General features: G+C 42.7%; 1 protein-coding gene across 1 annotated transcript in view; it reads left to right on the top strand.

The window, feature by feature from the left end:
* The first annotated feature begins 5,953 nt into the window (after nt 1-5,953).
* Nucleotides 5,954-18,640, top strand: part of LOC126458333 (pyrimidodiazepine synthase-like) — a 72,009-nt gene continuing 59,322 nt past the window's right edge. The window contains exon 1 of the mRNA XM_050095297.1: nt 5,954-5,998. Within this exon, the coding sequence (XP_049951254.1) occupies nt 5,974-5,998 (25 nt within the window). The 5' untranslated portion in view covers nt 5,954-5,973. The remainder of the gene's footprint in view (nt 5,999-18,640) is intronic.

Here is an 18,640-nt window from a genome sequence, read left to right as displayed (position 1 = left end):
GTGGTTTCATCCACAGCACCCGATTCGGGTGTTGCTTTTGCATTAAGTGCGTCTACAGTATCTCTCCACTCGATATTTAGCTTTTCGTTCACCTCTTTATCTTTTTCTTCCAAGAATTTGATAAATTCTTTGGAAAATCTTTACCTTGAGCGTCTAAGCGTTCACTTACCACTTCCTCTGGGTCAAGTAATAAACTCAACTCTCTGAGACAGCTGGTGGACGGGGGTTTCTATTGTAGACTGCGCTGTCTGCTGTGACTGTACGTCGCTTGTTAACTTCTTTAGTGCTTCCGGTGTCTTCATAAGCTATCTTTAGTTCCGAAATTTCGGTAAAAACAGTCGACGAACTGTTATCAATGTTAGCTAATTCTTTATTTCACTCGGAAAGAGTGGTATTAATTTGCACAGCGAACTGTTTGTCATGCTTGTCCATACGGGGTAACAGTTCCTGCTCACGTTCGCCAAGCTTGGTATTAATTTGTGCGGAAAATTGTTTGTCACCCTCTCCTAGGGAATTGTCCATTTTCGTGGAAATTTGTGTGGTCATCTCTTGATTGCGTTTGCTAAGGGTGACATTAATTTGCGTCTAAATTCGCGTGACCATCTCTTTGTCAAGTCCGTTCATTCGCGGGATCATTCCTTGGTATTGCTTATTTATCACTGTTTCAGTTTTCTTAAATCACATTGTAAGAAGATCATTTTCACTCGTATCGGCAATTTCATCAATAGATGCTGCTTGTGATTTTGAGTGTATTTCAGAAATGACTCGGTTAGAGTCCTCTGCTGCCAGATAGGTGCTACTGCCGATAATGGGTATTAGATTCAACATTCATTAGATTTTCAGAATCCATTGGTACGGCTTTCCATATTTTGTTCATTATATAGAAATATCAGTGGTGCATGAAACTGAATTATGTTACAATATAAGTTACAATTTTTAAGATTACGCGCAGAAAAAATTATTTGTAACTGTTATTGAACAAGATGGACGCTTCTTTTTTAAAACAGCAGAAAGCCATCTAAGGTCCATCTTACCCGCACGCTGCCTAAAAACTGCCAAATTAGTCACGATCTTTTACAATAATGAAATTAAGAGAAATTAATGTCATAGGGCATAAAACTTATGATCATTTAATTTGAGTTATGAACTGTTCAGTGAGGTATTTAGAAAAGGAAAAGACCGTGACGCGCGTAATGCAGGCAATAAACAATGGTGTCGCTTACCTTTAGTTTTTCTCTTTTCTTCCGTGATATATTACAGCTTTATGGTACCACACAATAAAAATTTTTCTTTCAATATTCTTGTTGTTTTCTTAACTTAGATTTCATTACGTTGCTCTTCTCTCAGGTACTGTGAATTCCTACATTTTCAGCCATGAAACAGAAAAAACACAAAATGTCTCACAATGAGAGTTAAAGTTAAAGGTCTCTCAAAGGCGAGAATTTAACAATTTGCAAATGATGCAACTTAGTATAATAGAAGAGCCGCGACGGGAGGCAACCCCCTTAATAATGGATAATTTTACTAAGAAGCTCACGACGCAACATTGCATGCAGCCGAGAATTCAAATGGTTCAAATGGCTCTGAGCACAATGGGACTTAACTTCTGAGGTCATCAGTCCCCTAGAACTTAAAACTACTTAAACCTAACTAACCTAAGGACATCACACACATCCATGCCCGAGGCAGGATTCGAACCTGCGACCGTAGCGGTCGCGCGGCTCCCGACTGTAGCACCTAGAACCGCTCGGCCACCCTTATTTGGCGTGCACGTGATAATGAACAGTAACTCTGCACCGTGCGAGATGGCGCAGTGGTTAGCACACTGGACTCGCATTCGGGAGGACTGTGGTTCAAACCTGCGTCCGGCCATCCTGATTGAGGTTCTACATCTACTACATCTACATCTACATTTATACTCCGCAAGCCACCCAAAGGTGTGTGGCGGAGGGCATTTTACGTGCCACTGTCATTACCTCCCTTTCCTGTTCCAGTCGCGTGTGGTTCGCGGGAAGAACGACTGTCTGAAAGCCTCCGTGCGCGCTCTAATCTCTCTAATTTTACATTCGTGATCTCCTCGGGAGGTATAAGTAGGGGGAAGCAATATATTCGATACCTCATCCAGAAACGCACCCTCTCGAAACCTGGCGAGCAATCTACACCGCGATGCAGAGCGCCTCTCTTGCAGAGTCTGCCACTTGAGTTTATTAAACATCTCCGTAACGCTATCACGGTTACCAAATAACCCTGTGACGAAACGCGCCGCTCTTCTTTGGATCTTCTCTATCTCCTCCGTCAAACCGATCTGGTACGGATCCCACACTGATGAGCAATACTCAAGTATAGGTCGAACGAGGGTTTTGTAAGCCACCTCCTTTGTTGATGGACTACATTTTCTAAGCACTCTCCCAATGAATCTCAACCTGGTACCCGCCTTACCGACAATTAATTTTATATGATCATTCCACTTCAAATCGTTCTGCACGCATACTCCCAGATATTTTACAGAAGTAACTGCTACCAGTGTTTGTTCCGCTATCATTTAATCATACAATAAAGGATCCTTCTTTCTATGTATTCGCAATACATTACATTTGTCTATGTTAAGGGATAGTTGCCACTCCCTGCACCAAGTGCCTATCCGCTGCAGATCTTCCTGCATTTCGCTACAATTTTCTAATGCTGCAACTTCTCTGTATACTACAGCATCATCCGCGAAAAGCCGCATGGAACTTCCGACACTATCTACTAGGTCATTTATATATATTGTGAAAAGCAATGGTCCCATAACACTCCCCTGTGGCACGCCAGAGGTTTCCCTAAATCGCTTCAGGCAAATTCCGGGATTGTTCCTTTCAAAGGGCACGGCCGATTTCCTTGCTCATCCTTACCTAATACGATGAGACGATGATTTCGCTGTTTGATTCCCCCTTTCCCCCCCAGACCAACCAACCAAGTAACTCTGCCTTACACCCTTGTTAAGACGCTTACTTATACTAAAGGAAATACACCCCTATGGGCTTGATAGGCAGGCTTCCGATTTGACTGAGAATTTACATAGAGGGAAAAAAATACGGTATTCTGTAGTGAGTACTAGGAACCTTTGGACGTGCTTCAGGAAAATGATCGCCATTTATCGTTTTATTTATTAATGATGTGTATATAGTATTTTTCACGTCCTCATACTACTTATGACGAAATGGACATCTGTAGAGAAATTTTAGCTAAATAAAACAGCATGAATGTTTAGATATGTACTGAATAGTGTTCATTATAGTGTGAATCCCGGTAGCTACATTAAAGTTTGTGAAACTTGGAGCATCAGGATAGAAACTTGTGAGAGACATGAAGTTTACACCGCACATTACGTACGTGACAATAGACAGTTGATAATTTTTTTTTTTCACTAAGTCTGACTTTGAAAGTGGTATGAGTATTGTGTGGGCCCCCATGCCATGTAACGTGGACCCGGTTTGCGTGTGAGTCAGTAGCAAATGTCAGTGATTTCAGTAGATCTCTGACAAACCAAAAGCCTGCCAACATAGATCACGGAAATATCTCAGCCTGTGTGTGGGACAGAGAAACAGTGTTACTAATTAGTCTGTAATGAAGGCATGCTCATAGCTCGCCACACGATACCGGGAATGGCCCTGCAGGAGCAATGCATGTGACGTTGCCTGAGGGAGGGTCACTACAACCGGCCCTGATATCTGCCTGACGTAGGGATTTATGATCAAGTCGCCCTCAGTACGTTGTATTCCACATCCGATGGAGTGGAGTACCCAAAGTTGTGCCAGACCATCACAGCTGGCTTTCGTTCGCTCTGTCGCTCAACCATGTAGGCTACAAGGATATGATAATCAGTGTTGCGTCTGCAATTATGCTGCCATCACTGCAAGGCAGGCTGAAGCTGTACCGTCCGAAAATAGTACATTCTGCCACACAGCACACTTTTGGACAATGATGACGTTTCCGTGACATGCGTGTCACCAATCTATCAGATTGCTGTCTGCGGTTAGCATAGTGTAATTATCGACGCGGACAGGGTGGCTATTAGCTCGTGACTGGATCACATTGTGTGCTCCAGAATGTGTTCAGCTCTGCGTACAGCTAGACAGCCGCTGTTTCCACATATTCAGTAATTTGGTAACAGCCTGTTCTCTTCAAGTCAGAACGCCATGGCAACACAAAATGACTTGTTGGGTACCTGTCATTCTCGCCCATTCGAACTGACGTGCTGATAATTCTAATGCAGGTATACTGCATTAGCCGCTGCACCTTTCGACTACATTTCACATCTGTTTGCAGTCATTTGTGACTTGCAAGACATGCCACTGTAATCTGTATATTACACCACACTGCTGGAAATATTTACATGTTCAAGGACACGCAGTGAAACACCTTCCAGATATGTAATAGTTTATGCACTTGGATTATTATCGATCCCTCAAAAATTTCGGGTCTTAGTAATCACGTCAGCTTATGTCACTAGTGGATTTGGCGCTAGGTAAATATTCACTATAGCACGGACAGTAAGCGATTTTGTTCGGTCGTGCCAATTTCGTAGTATCTACTGAGGGTTTGTATCGGCGAACAGAAGTCAATGTTTTTACTTTTATTATTAATATAACCTTTTCACTGAATTAATGGTCATAATGGGCGATGACTGGTATGCCAGATCTCGTTTTCCTGACATCCGATATCTTCACGCAGTCAGCATGTTGAAATGGATTTGACAATGGTAGTGCTAGAGGGTCGTCAGATTCGCTTCGTGTCACCACCGCTACACCCTCCTCCCCTCTTTCCCCTTTTCTCCCCTTCCGGGATGGCATTTTTGCACCACATCTGTCTGCGACCAGTCTTATCAGTCTGAGAACGTTTTCAAAGTTCTTACTAACCGTGTAACAGGCGGGACGTGAGAACCAGCGCGTTAGTCATCTAGTCATGTGGAAAACCGCATAAAAACCACAGTCAGGCTGGCCGGCAAACCAGGACTCAGCCAGGCGGATTCCATCTAGCGCCGTCGCGACTCCCTGAATCCCAGATGAGATACGTTAACGCTCGGATATCCAAGCGGGCCCACTTTAATACCAGAGATCTCTTAAGCAACTGAAGAAAAGTATGTATTTTTGGCAAAACACATCAGTGATGTTATGTAGTTCGTTCGATAAGGTACTGATTTACTTCTCTGAAGTAGTTTGGCTTGGGAACAAGTGAAAAAGATGTGACATGCCCTATAAATGATATCGCTATTGGTAATTTTCTAAAGTCAGAAGATAAATTTCAGAAAAAACAGTTGTCATTGCCCACACACTTTCCTTTTGTACGATCGGGGTGTGTTATCTCCTAATCTCAGCCCTTCTGTTCCTACAATATTCGCCTTCTTCTCTTTCGCAGCATGCTAGAAATCATTTTTTTCAATACCCCTTAAAGTAAAATATAATTAGATTGAAATAACTTAGTATAATGTTGTTTTTACGAGAAACAATTGGAAACCGACGGGAGAAACGCATGGAGGAGGTTCGAACGCGGTTGGAATCCAGCTTCGTCTCCTTACAAAGGCTGTGTGGATTACAGAATTTCACACACATTAGTACGTGACAGAAGCACGTATCATCATCAACATCCGAAGAAATATTTCGGGAAATGAATTCGATACGAAACGTGTCAGATTGGAAATGTTCAAAGATATCCATTTGGCTCTAAATCGTTTTGATATTCAGTTGCCTCGGTGGCCCGACCTTCCCGATAGACCGTGTTTATTCCTTTTCAGAATTGTAATGATGCGAATATGAGCAGTCTGGACGCTGTCTGCAAGGCGCCGCAGCTCGATAGCCTGTCATTTCTGGCTGGGGCGTTCTGAATGACAGAGCGTCAGAAAACTCGACCCACAGTGAAACAGAGTTTATAAAGCGCTGCAGAGTTTATAAAGAAACTGCATCAGTCTCTCCACGGCTGATTTATCGTAACAAGATGAGCGTCCGGTTCCTCCAGAAAGGTAAGTTTAATTTCTTTCTTCAAATGGATAAGTAACAATTCTGAAGATTTTTCGCGATCTGCTTCTACGCTAAAAAGGCGTGTCCACCATTTCGTGACAGCGTTACGTTACGCTGTTATTTTTGTAAAATCACTAGCTTCTTGTAGCAATATTTCTCTATTGGTGTTGGGACCGTTGGCCACTAATTTACAAGGCACGTTAATACTCGTCTCTAGTCAAGGTAAAGCGGGGCACTCAATTACGTATAACGCTGTCGACAAGGCATTAAGACAGAGGTAGGCATAGAAAAACGGAACCTATTCTGCCCACTCCTTCGTGCACCTCTTATTTTAAGGAAAGACATCACAAAAAAAGACTAATACCAAACGAATAATGGAACTGTTCACGATGTCGTCGATTAGCAGTCATTAGTAGACTTACAAAATACAATCAGACGGCCCTGAAGGAACCACATGAATTTACACGGTGTTATTAAGATCCATTTTTGAATATCTAGAGCAAATTTAATTGCTGTCATCACAGAATATATCAAGCGTTGGGCCAAAGATACACCCTTATCTTCCAGAGCATTATGACCACTACCTAACAGACGGTATGTCCATCTTTGACACGGGTAACAGCTGTGACGTGTCGTGACATGGAAGAAATGAGGACTTGGTAGGTCGCTAGACGGAGTTTGCACCCCATCTGCACACATAAGTCAATTTCCTTATTTGAAGGACATCGTCTTTACGCCAGCGACTGTTATAAGTTTTTATTACCTATTGCAATGTCGGCCTTAGGCCATTATCAAGTGCTGATATTATCGCTTTAAGCCATGTCAACGTAATGTAAGCTTACATTACGTTGACATGGGATAAAGCCATAATATCAGCACTTGATAATGGCTTAAGGCCGAAATTGCAACAGTGTAATAAAAAATTATAACATTCACTGGCGTAAAGATGATGTCCTTCAAAAAAATTTTTAAAACTGTGAATCCCTGCTACAACAAGTTTATTCAATTTCCTTGAATTCCAGGGAGAAGGGCGATGAACTCTGGCACCACGTTCAGGCACTTCAAAATATGTTCTATAGGGTTCAGATCTGGAGAGCTGGGGGACCAATAAATCAATTGGAATTCGCCACTTTGTTCCATCACACTCCTAGGTTAGTGACATGGAGTATTATCTTGTTGAAAAATTCCACTGCCGTACGGAAATATGATCGTCATGAAGGGATTTAGTTGGTCTGCGACCAGTGTACGATACTCCTTGGCCGTCATGGTGCCTCGCAAGAGCTCCACTGGACCCATGGATGGCCACGTGAACGCTCCTCAGAGCATAATGGAGCGGCCGCCAGCTTATCTCTGTCTCGTCGTACATGTGGTGGACGACGAATTCGCGCACTCACATCGGCTGACGAAGAAGGTGTAGGGATTCATCAGACCATGCAACGCTCTGCCACTGCGCCAACATCCAATGCCGGTGGTCTGGTGTTCATTTCACTCGTAGGTGCCGATATCGTGGTGTTAATTGGCAGATGCATGGGTCATCAGCCCATCATTAGGAATGTTCGGTGCACTGTGTGTTCAGACACATTTTTACTCTGCCCAACATTAAAATCAGCTCCACGACAGTTTGCCGCCTGTCCTGTTTTAGCAGTCCGCCCAGCGTACGACGTTCGACATTTGTAATGAAGGTGGGCGCCCGACATCACGACGTCTGGACGTGGCTTCACTATACATGGGTAGGGAAGGGGGGAAAAGGTAGTTGGATTATGCGGCTTAAGGCGGCAATGAACAGGAGGTCAGGACTTGTAAGTGGGCATCCAGGGTTGCCGTTAAATGACAGAACAGTAAATTAGATAAAATAAAGAGAATATATTTGAATGTACTGTATACAAGGGGCGCGCCTCGGGTCGGAAGTTACTACATACGTGGCCCGTATCCCACGCACGCTATTGGCTAAAACCCATAGCGTGAATTTACAAGGAATTTCAGCAGAGGGCTCAAGGCGTCTCTTGTCAGCAGCTTTAACTGGCCAGAACTGCCCCATTTCCGAAAGGCAGGCAAGTTGTGTTACGTAGGCACAGCCAAAGCTGCTATGGGAGAAAACTTGTTAAGATTTCACTGGACCTTTGAAACAAATTTTTTAAACCAATTCCCTAAAATATTCCTTGACTGGCTGCCACCCTGTACATGCCATGTGTTGAAGACACTCATCACAGCACTCCTGGAACACCTAACAATTGTGCAGTTTCCGAAATGCTCGTTTCAAGCGTCCAGGTCATAACAATATGCCCTCAATCAGACGCAGGTAGATCGCACGCCTTCCCCATTATACACACGGACTGCACGCTCACTGATACTAAACGCACCGTACGTGTGTCTGACTAGCAGTCATTCCTCGCCAGGTGACGCTGCTATTGCCTGGACGAGTTTATATCGATAATAGGTCGATGGTCGTAATGTTCTGGCAGATCAGTGTATTTCTAACAATAAAATCTACAAAGCCTCTAAGAGGAAGTGTTGCATTGGTTGACAGTGTGTAAACACAGCTTACATTTTTCGTTTAAGAGACCCAGCAATCTACACGTACAGGTTGGCTAAAGTTGATATCTTTCTCCATCAGATCGTAGATAAATTTCTACTTTCCCGTCTAGTAAGGACAACCTGTGCTCACAAGAATCCAGACTACGTGTGCGACTTTTTAGCAACCAGAATTCACTAAGCTGGCTTCAATAATGACGCAACGTCAGAAGTAAATAAAACTTCGAAAAGTGATAAAAGTGTTCTGAATACTGAGGATTGTAATGTCAGCAGGTCTTAGACTGTTCCCGGAAGACGCATTTCGTTCCCAGGCATCAGGCCATATAAGACATTTGTCAACACTGTTTATGTCAGTCGATGTCCTCGCTTGGGATCCGTATCGTCACTACTACGTAAATTTATATGCAAATCGAATACTCATGGGGGACTGGAATGCAGCTTTAGGGGAAGAAGTAGAAGGAAACGTTACAGGACAATATGGGCTTTGTACTAGGAATAAGACAGGAGAGAGACTAACTGAGTTCTAGCAAAAATTTCAGCTGATAATAGCGAATACTCTGTTCAAGAGTCACAAGAGGAGGTGTACTTGGAAACGGCCGGGTGATACGGAAAGATTTAAGTCATTTACATCACAGTCAGATAGACATTCAGAAATCAGATAATGGACTATAAGCTGTATCCAGGGGCAGATATAATCTCAAATCACAATGTAGTAGCGATGAAGAGTAGGCTGAAGTTTAAGAGATTAGTGAGGAAGAATCAATACGAAAAGAAATCGGATACGGAAGTACTGAGGAATGAGGAAATGCCCTTGAAGTTCTGTAAGGGTGTCGATAAAGCAATAATGAATAGCTCAGCATGCAGTACAGTTGAAGAGGAATGGAAATCTCTAAAAAGGACAACCACAGAAGTTGGAAAGAAAAACATAGGTACAAAGAAGGAAACTGCGAATTAACCGTGGATAACAGAAGAAATACTTCAGTTGATCGATGTAAGAAGGAAGTACAAAAATGTTCAGGTACCTTCAGGAATGCAGAAATATAAGTCGCTGGGGAATGAAATAAACAGGGAGTGCAGGGAAGCTAAGACGAAATGGGTGCATGAAAAATGTGAAGAAATCGAAAAATAAATGATTGTCGGAAGGACTGACTCAGCATATAGGAATGTCAATATAACTTTCGGTGAAATTATAAGCAAGAGTGGTAACATTAAGAGTGCAACGGGAATTCCACTGTAAAATGCAGAGGAGAGACGGGATAGGTGGGAAGAGTACACTGAAGGCCTCTTTGATGGGACGGGGATTAAAAGATCTTTCGAGGACTTAAGATCAAATAAGACAGAACGGATAGCTAACATTCCATGAGAAATTTTAAAATCATTGGGGGAATGGGCAACAAAACAACTATTCACGTTGGTGTGAAGAATGTGTGAGTCTATCGATGTACCAACTCACTTTCGAAAAAGTCGCATTCACACAATTCCGAAGACTGCAAGAGCTGACAAGGGCGATAATTATCGCACAATCAGCTTAAAAGCTCTTGCCTCCAAGTTGCGGACAAGAACAGTGTAGAGAAGAATGGAAAAGAAAATTTCAGATGTGTTAGACGACGATCAATTTGGTTTAGGAAAGGTAAAGACACCAGAGAGGCCGTTCTGACGCTGCAGTTGATCATGTAAGCAAGACTAAATAAAACTCAAGACACTTTCATAGGATCTGTCGATCAGAAAAAAGTGTTAGACAACGTAAAATGGTGCAAGATGTTCGAAATTCTGAGGAAAATAGAGATTCGCTATATGGAGAGATGGGTAATATACAATACGTAGAAGAACGAAGAGGGAACATAAGAGAGGAAGACTAAGTGCTCAGATTAAAAAGGATGTGAGACGGAGATATATTCTTTCGCCCCTGTTGTTGAATCTATACACCGAAGAAGTAATGAGACAAATAAAAGGAAGATTCAGGGCATTCCTGACCGAGAGAAGTCTACTATTATCAAAAATAGGCCTTAAGTGAGGCACAGCACAGCACTGTATAATACTGAAACACGAACTGTGGGAAATCCGGAACATAAGAGAATTGAAGCATATGAGTTGTGGTGCTACAGACGAATGTTGAAAATTAGGTGAACTGATAAGGTAAGGAATGAGGAGGTTCTACGCAAAATCGGAGAGGGAAGGAACATGTGGAAAACACTGGCAAGAAGATTGAACAAGATGATAGGACATCTGTTAAGACTTCAGGGAATGACTTCCATGGTAATAGATGGAGATGTAGAGGTCAAAAACTGTAGGAGAAGACAAATATTGGGATACATTCAGCAAATAATTGAGGACTTAGGTTGCAAGCGCGGCTGTGAAATGAAGAGGTTGGCATTAGGAGAGGAATTCGTGGCCGACTTCATCAAACCAGTTGGAAGACTGATGAAATTATAAATTTGTGGTAAGGACTTCCCCAAACGGAAGTAGAGGCGCCCAGTGTGAACACAGGTGTGAATGGAATCCTCGAACGCACATGTTGGGGAAGAGGTACGCACCTATACGCGTGCATCTACTTGCGTGTGGGGTAAGCACAGTCGCACAGCGACTAGGTGCAAGTCGCATAGGTGTAAACGCACGGTTTGTTATATGCCCGCAAATCCACTAGGTCCCACTATGTCTCGCTATCACAGTGGATTAACATTGGGATGCTGTCAGTTCAAATTCTCGTCCAGCCATCCAGATTTAGATCTTCCGTGATTTCTCCAAATAGCTCCACGCAAATGCCGGGATAGTTCCTTGAGAAGGATACGTCCGATTTCCTTCCCCATCCTTTCGTAATCCGAGCTTGTACATCTCTAACAACCGCGTTTTCGACCGTACGTCAAACCCTAAATGCCCATCCTTCCTTGATCCTTCCTTCCGTCTCGAGGTGGGCATTGACCACAAAGTTCTAGTTCATCAGTGTAGATAGCTCTGTGTGGTCAGGGTGTATTCGTGAGCCTGCAAAGTATTCGTTCATTTGAAAGCAGCTACCTTCTTGCTATACTAGCATATTATGCAAATGCGATATACCATGGCAAAGTCAAAGACTACTGCCACATTTAATTTTGTATATAGACAAGATTCTATATTTAAATAAAAATTCTTATTTGTTGAATGTAGCGTGACTACATTGTCTGGAATTTTAAACAAACCTTAAATAAGTGAAAATTGAAAATTATTTATTCAACGACATAGAACAGTCCGAAAACACTGCAACAGTAATAGAACGTGTTTCTCTGGTTGCAGTCTACTTCAAGTCCTACGACGAAGACATCAATCAATTAATAGGTCCCCGGAAACTCTTACGTAATTATATCTGGAGCATTGTAACCTATTATTCGAAATTAGTAGTTTAGTCCATCCCAACGTAATACGCCATCGCCAAGGTAATGCGTATTTAAAGTGAATCGCAAAAGCTCCAGTTTTCCTTTCGTTCCCGCCTGTACGAAACTGACGGTCCTCGAAGACATTCTGGTACACTTTTGCTGTCGTATATAGACCCTTATTGTGTAAATTAATTAGTCTGATTTCACAGAAGAGTGATAATTGGTCGGAGATGGCTTCTTTAAGGAGTGTATGCGATTAAAAGGTGAAAAACTGTCGGCCTGGCTCAGGGATGGCGCTGATATCAATAGTATCATATTTCACTCAAGATCGCATATCCTGCGCCATAACGCAAGTTATGTGTGGAAATGAGAAGAAAAATATTGTTTTATTCATTAGATTTTTTAAACTGATCAACCTGGGTAATTTACGTTCAAATCGATGCTCTACTGGAGTACCGAGTTCTCATGAAATTATTTGTTTTAGACAAACCAGTATCCAGCCAAAGCTTATAATGAGTCTGCTTAATAATTATCAACAATCAAGGGGTGCTAACCCAGGCAATAGAAGAGACCGCAATACGTTCGAGAAGAATGGGAATCATTTACCCGTCCAGCCGTTAGGCTTTCTGCGGTTTACCTACAGCTATTAAAGCGATTGGCAGGACGGCGATATCCTTCCCCGTACTTGTCCTAATCGAACTTTTGCTTCGTTGACTGTACGTTAAATCCGTATTTCGTTCCTTTCGCTTTTTACTTTCTCAGGTGACAATACTTTCTTAAAGATGATGCACATAATGGACGTGCTAAATTATTAATCATACATAAAAATATTCATAAATTACGCAACGACCGACGTTTAAATGTGTGTAAAATATTTTGAATGAAATGATCTTCAGTGGCTGTAAAATAATTTTTATTAAAAGTTACGACCGGTTTCGCGTCAATTGAAGACACATCCTCAGGTGATCTGTACAACATTAATAAAGAATTTTTTTTTCACAAAGAATTCTTAACAATGGTCAGAAGAATATAGGGATACTGAAAAGTAGTATTATACAACAATACTTGAAGAGTGCTCACATAGATTCTTTTTAACAAGTCATAGAGGAAAGTTAACTGCCTTAGAGCCACTCCCCATCATTTACATCAAGCTGTAAACTAATAGGGCGCCTAATGCGATAGTAATTGGAAATTTGTGGTAAGGTCTTATGGGACCAAACTGCTGAGGTCATCGGTACCTAAACCTACACACTACTTAACCTTAAACTAACTTACGCTATGGACAACACGCACATCCATGCCCGAGGGAGGAATCGAACCTCCGACGGGAGGAGCTGCACGTACCGTGACAAGGCGCTTTAGAACGCGCGGCTAACCCGCGCAACTAAAGCGGTAGTCCATAGTTAAAATAAAGGGGGCAGTCGAAACTATAGAAATATACCTGGATAAAAACCAAACTGTTTAAACAAAGCTGTAGACTAATAAAGCACCCAGACAGTTTCAAAGTCTGAACCCAAAAAACGAGAAGAGTCTTACTGTGCCACGTGCAGGTAGTTGAGCGACAGCGGTCAAGGTAGTCCTGACCGTTCTGCAATGCAGAAGGTGTTCACAGGTGGCATTAGAAGCGACGAAAACAAAACCGTCGCTATAGAAGGCATCAAGGATTGGGTTCAGCTGTAGATGTGTTAAATTATTAAAAATATGTAACGCAGTATACAAAAGACTGAGCCTCGTTTATAAAAAAATGTGAAAGCACACATTTAAAATGTAAAATATTAAGAAAGAACGAGTGGTAGTACAAATTCCGTCTTTCACAAAAACGATGCCATATTAGTAGACAAACGCGAAGGGCTAATCTGGGAAGCTAAAGACCTATTACAATAAAACAGTGGGCTGTAGGAGTAAGGCCTATCTGTTTAGATAGTCAACATTTGCTAAAACACCATTGTGTCGCAGGTCTGTCCGGGCATTCAAGGTAGAATAAATGAATCTTTTTAGAGCAGAACAAAACTCGACTACTTCCAAAACAAGGGTATTGCCCTTGCTTTCGCAATATAGTCCGTGCATATTCTTTCGGATTTCCATAATAAGATGACCAGTTTTGTGCAAATGCCCGCTTAGTGCCACCTTTGCGCTGGAATCATTAACGTGCTCTCTAAAGCGGCTCCCGAAGTTTCTTCCCGTCTGACCTATATATTTGGACGCAAAGGAAGCCCACACATTGGCTGCGAGACGGGACTGCCCTAAAGCAATGAGGAAAGTTGAAAATTCGTATTGGTTCAAATGGTTCAAATGGCTCTGAGCACTATGCGACTTAACTTCTGAGGTCATCAGTCGCCTAGAACTTAGAACTAATTAAACCTAACTAACCTAAGGACATCACACACATCCATGCCCGAGGCAGGATTCGAACCTGCGACCGTAGCGGTCACGCGGTTCCAGACTGAAGCGCCTTTAACCGCACGGCCACACCGGCCGGCTAATTCGTATTGGAGCGGGATTCGAACCCACGTCTCCTGCTTACTAGGCCCGTCAGCCCCAAATTCTCAACTACTAATGTATTGCCCCTTGCCCGTTACCCGCGTTACTCGTGGCATTTCACCGATTTCCGTAGGATCTCTTGAGTGCGGATGCACATGAGGCTCGAACTGTTACGGGAATCGGTGAAATGACGCCAGTAATGAGGACAATGGGCAAGCGGCACTACATTGGTAGTGTGTGGATAAAATTTTTCGCGGTGTGTGTGATTTTACATAATAAATACTGTGCCCCTATCTCGATTATTTCCGGATGTGAAACGTTTTGTCAGCATTAGAGTTAGTGAAAAAAATCTAGAACGTGAGGGAGGGCGTGATGAGGGGGGGAGGAGGGGGGGGGGGAATCGATGACAGAGAGAAAATTTCGCCGCGCACGTGATTTGTTTGCATGACAGAGAATGAAAGATTGTCAAACCGCATAATCAAAGAGGCTTCAAATAACGAATGGGCTTTATTTATTCTTCGACACATCGTTTTGTGATTGCTACAAATATTTATCATTGACTCGGAATAATGAAGTTGCCAACAGTGACCCTCAACAAATTTCCAGTACCGACCTCTTATGCAACGTCGGTATATACTGCGAGGCCAGTAATCTCTTCCAGCAGACGATGAATGAAAATTACAAGTGGAGTTTCCGTCTGATTGTGGTTAACAGAACGTCAGAAATTTAAATGGATACTCTTACTGCTGGGACCAATGTCGAAGTGTTACATAACTGTACTAGAAAGCCTTTGTGCATTTCTGCTCGACCTTTAGTGTAATCATCTATAAGGAACGCTAAGTGGAAACGCAAGAGCGATGCTACTGGGAAATGGTTGTTTTCTCTGTAAACTGTCGACATAGTCAGGTCACAGATTTGTATTTAGTCTAGTAATGGGTTTCTAGCGAAGGTTTCTGAATAATTTACTTTTAGTAGAAATTATGTGTGAAGCACTGATTAAATCTATTAAATAGAAGTTCGTATTAATTATAACGTTGACGAAACGAGTTCCTCTGAAACTGCCCAACAAAATTCCTCCAAAATTTCTATTAGAGTCCACATTCACAATTTTCCAGCTAACACTAAAAATATTACTTACGTTTGTGTTATTTATAATCGTAAGCCCGGAAGAATAAGAGGTGTTTTTCCCTGAAGACCATTCTTGTTAAACTGGCTGACATTCGATATATATATATATATATATATATATATATATATATATATATATGATGAGATCGTAATCTGTGTGCTATCTATTTTGAATCCCAATACCAAACACGGCAGGAGGTGGCAGGTGTAATTTAATAAGTCTTTATAGCAAAAGGCTAAACAGATCATCTGCAGAGAAATTGAACACTTGGTAGAAAGCTACCGGGAGGAAGATGAATTTGGGTTCCGGAGAAATGCAGGTACACAAGAGGCTCTACTGACCCTACGATTTATCTTATATTGCAGAAAGACAAACCTACATTTATAACATTTGTAGATTTAGAAGATTCTTCTGACAGTCTTGACTGGAAAACATTCTTTGCAGTTCTGAAGTTATCATTTATAAATATAGGGAACGAAAGATTATCAGAACTTGTAGAGAAACCGACTGAGCTATGAGTCGAGGGAGGGGTGAGGGGGAGGGAGGGAAGTAACTGAGAAGGGAATTATTATTCAGTAAGTGCTTTGAGCGGCCAAATCAAATGGCTCTGAGCACTATGGGACTTAACTGCTGAGGTCATCAGTCCTCTAGAACTTAGAACTACTTAAACCTAACTAACCTAAGGACATCACACACATCCCTGCCCGAGACAGGCTTCGAACCTATGACCGTAGCGGTCGCGCGGTTCCAGACTGTAGCGCCTAGAAACGCTCGGCCACTTCGGCCGGCTTGAGCGGCCAGTTATGGAAACAAAGGAGCAATTCTTTATGGACTTGCGCCCTGCGTCCTCAGTGATTTGTTGGATGTATTCAAAACTCTGCCTTCCCCTACAGTTTTTAGCCTCTACGGCTCCCTCTAGTATCGTGGAGATTATCCCCTGATGTCTTAACACATGTCCTATCATTCTGTCCTTTCTTCCCGTCGTTGCTTTCCATACGGTACTTTCTTCACCGATTCTGCAAAGAACTCCTCTTTCCTTATCTTAGCAACCCGTCTAATCTTCAACAGTCCTCTGTAACACCGCATTTCAAACGCATCGATTCTCTGCTGTTTCGGTTTTCCTACTCTCCAGAATTCACGACTATACAATGCTGTGCTACAAACGTACATTCCCAGAAATTTCTTCCTCAGATTAAGCCTATATTTGACACCAGCAGGCTTCTCTTGGCCAGGAATGTCCTCTTTGTCTGTGCTAGCGAATACCGCCAGTGCAAATTTTTTGAATGTCACAGAATTTACATTTGTACCACAAAAATGATAGTGACTTCCTCCTCCCCGACGTCACTGCGGATATACGGATTGAAGTTACGACATGTTCGATATGCCTGCCATCATTGGCGATTTTGTGCCGCAGATGAATAGTGAAATTCTACATTGAAATGTCGGAATATTGATGCTGCCGATGACCTCCTGAATGGCTGTTTTCAGCTGAGTAATGATTTTGAAGTTATTGCTGTACACCTTGTCTTCAAAATAGCAGCACAAAAAGGAGTCGCATGTGTTCTGATCCGGAGGATATGCGGCCAATAGAGGCTCTTGCCAGTGGCCTCTGGGTACCCCAGAGCCAGAATGTGGTCCCCAGAGTGCTCCTAAAGGACATCAGACACTCTCCTGCTTCGATAGAGTCAAGCTCCGTCTTGCATGAACCACATCTTGTCGAATTTAGGGTCATTTTGGTTAATGGGGTTGAAAGCATCTTCCGAAACCATCACGTACCGTTCAGTAGTCACCGAGCCGTCAAGGAATATCTGACCAATTATTCCGTGGCTGGACATTACACACCACACAATCACCCGTTGAGGGTGAAGAGACTTCTCGATCGCAAAACGCTGATTCTCGGTCCCCCGAATTCGGCAATTTTGCTTATTGACGAACCCATCCAAATGAAACGAGGCTTCGTCGCATGCGCATACTAATTCCCATCATGCCCCGCGGCCAACCATGCAGTTCAAACGTCCTAACGCAAACCGTTCAGAAGTTATGACATTGTATTTCATATAGTTCAGTGATTGTCACCCTCCACTTGCACAGTTTTAATGGCCTACTATGGGTGTGAAGTAAATCCGTGATACCAACGTATTGGCCTCCCGTGGTTATGTGTTCTGTGTGTTCTCTGAATGACTTCAGGTGAATGTCAGTACATTAACAAGCCTATGGCCAAGTTTTTCCCTTCCTTGGACAATCCAAGCTAATCATCCCCCTATAAGGACCCTGGTGTCTTTGGAAAATTGAACTGTAACGTTTCCTTTTCTTTTCCTTAACATTTATTTGTAACAATCTGTTTAGAGGTGTAGTGCATAATCAACGTACGACCTATTATTCGATGCTTCGAATAAGTTACTCATAACACCGTGTTATAAGTTCCTGTAATGTTTGTATAAATCATTTGCATCTATAATGAGTTTGCTGTTTTCATAAGCAGCTGTGCGTAGCTTAGCTTATTACATCGCTGAAATAACTCGGCGTGATGCCCGTAGCTACTTCGTCAAAGAAGCGAAGTTCCTCCCACTCGCGATGCGATCGATGGTGCGAGATGGGAGTCTGACGCAACGTTGGGCACAAAGGGCGGCTGCGGCGTGGTTTGGCATTGCCTATGTTCGCGTGTGCGGCGGAGCTCAAAGCCCTGGAGCGCGGGGGTAAGCGCAGCTCAGGGCGGCTCAGCCGCGGGGGCTTAGCTGCTGAATCAGCATGGCCGCAGAGATACAGCGAGGCAGGGACAATGATAGGGCGAGCGGGGTAAGGCGGAGAGAGAGACAGTCATAGCATTCACGTAGTAGCACACAGTACAGAAGATTCTGTGGACCCATTTACTGAAATATGGATTTCCTCTGGTAAGGAGGCCACTTTAAAAAATAATTTACTATGCATGCGTAAATTTCTTCTAGGCATGCAATTCCTTCATTTAAGAAAAGAGGAAAAAAACCTACCAGCAGTGACACTCAACATCATCACACCGTGAACTAGTTAGGTCTGATGGGACTTTATTCTTACAGGTAGTTCATGGCACCCCAATCAACGTTGGAAAACAGACATGACAACCAAACCTTAATATGCAAAACTAGATTAAATAGTGTGTAAGCTTAGGGACCGATGAC

This window comes from Schistocerca serialis, chromosome 1 (genome assembly GCF_023864345.2).
Source record: "Schistocerca serialis cubense isolate TAMUIC-IGC-003099 chromosome 1, iqSchSeri2.2, whole genome shotgun sequence".
Taxonomy (NCBI): domain Eukaryota; kingdom Metazoa; phylum Arthropoda; class Insecta; order Orthoptera; family Acrididae; genus Schistocerca; species Schistocerca serialis.
The sequence above is the reverse complement of the archived record's forward strand: the minus strand, read 5'-3'. Positions and strand labels throughout refer to the sequence as shown.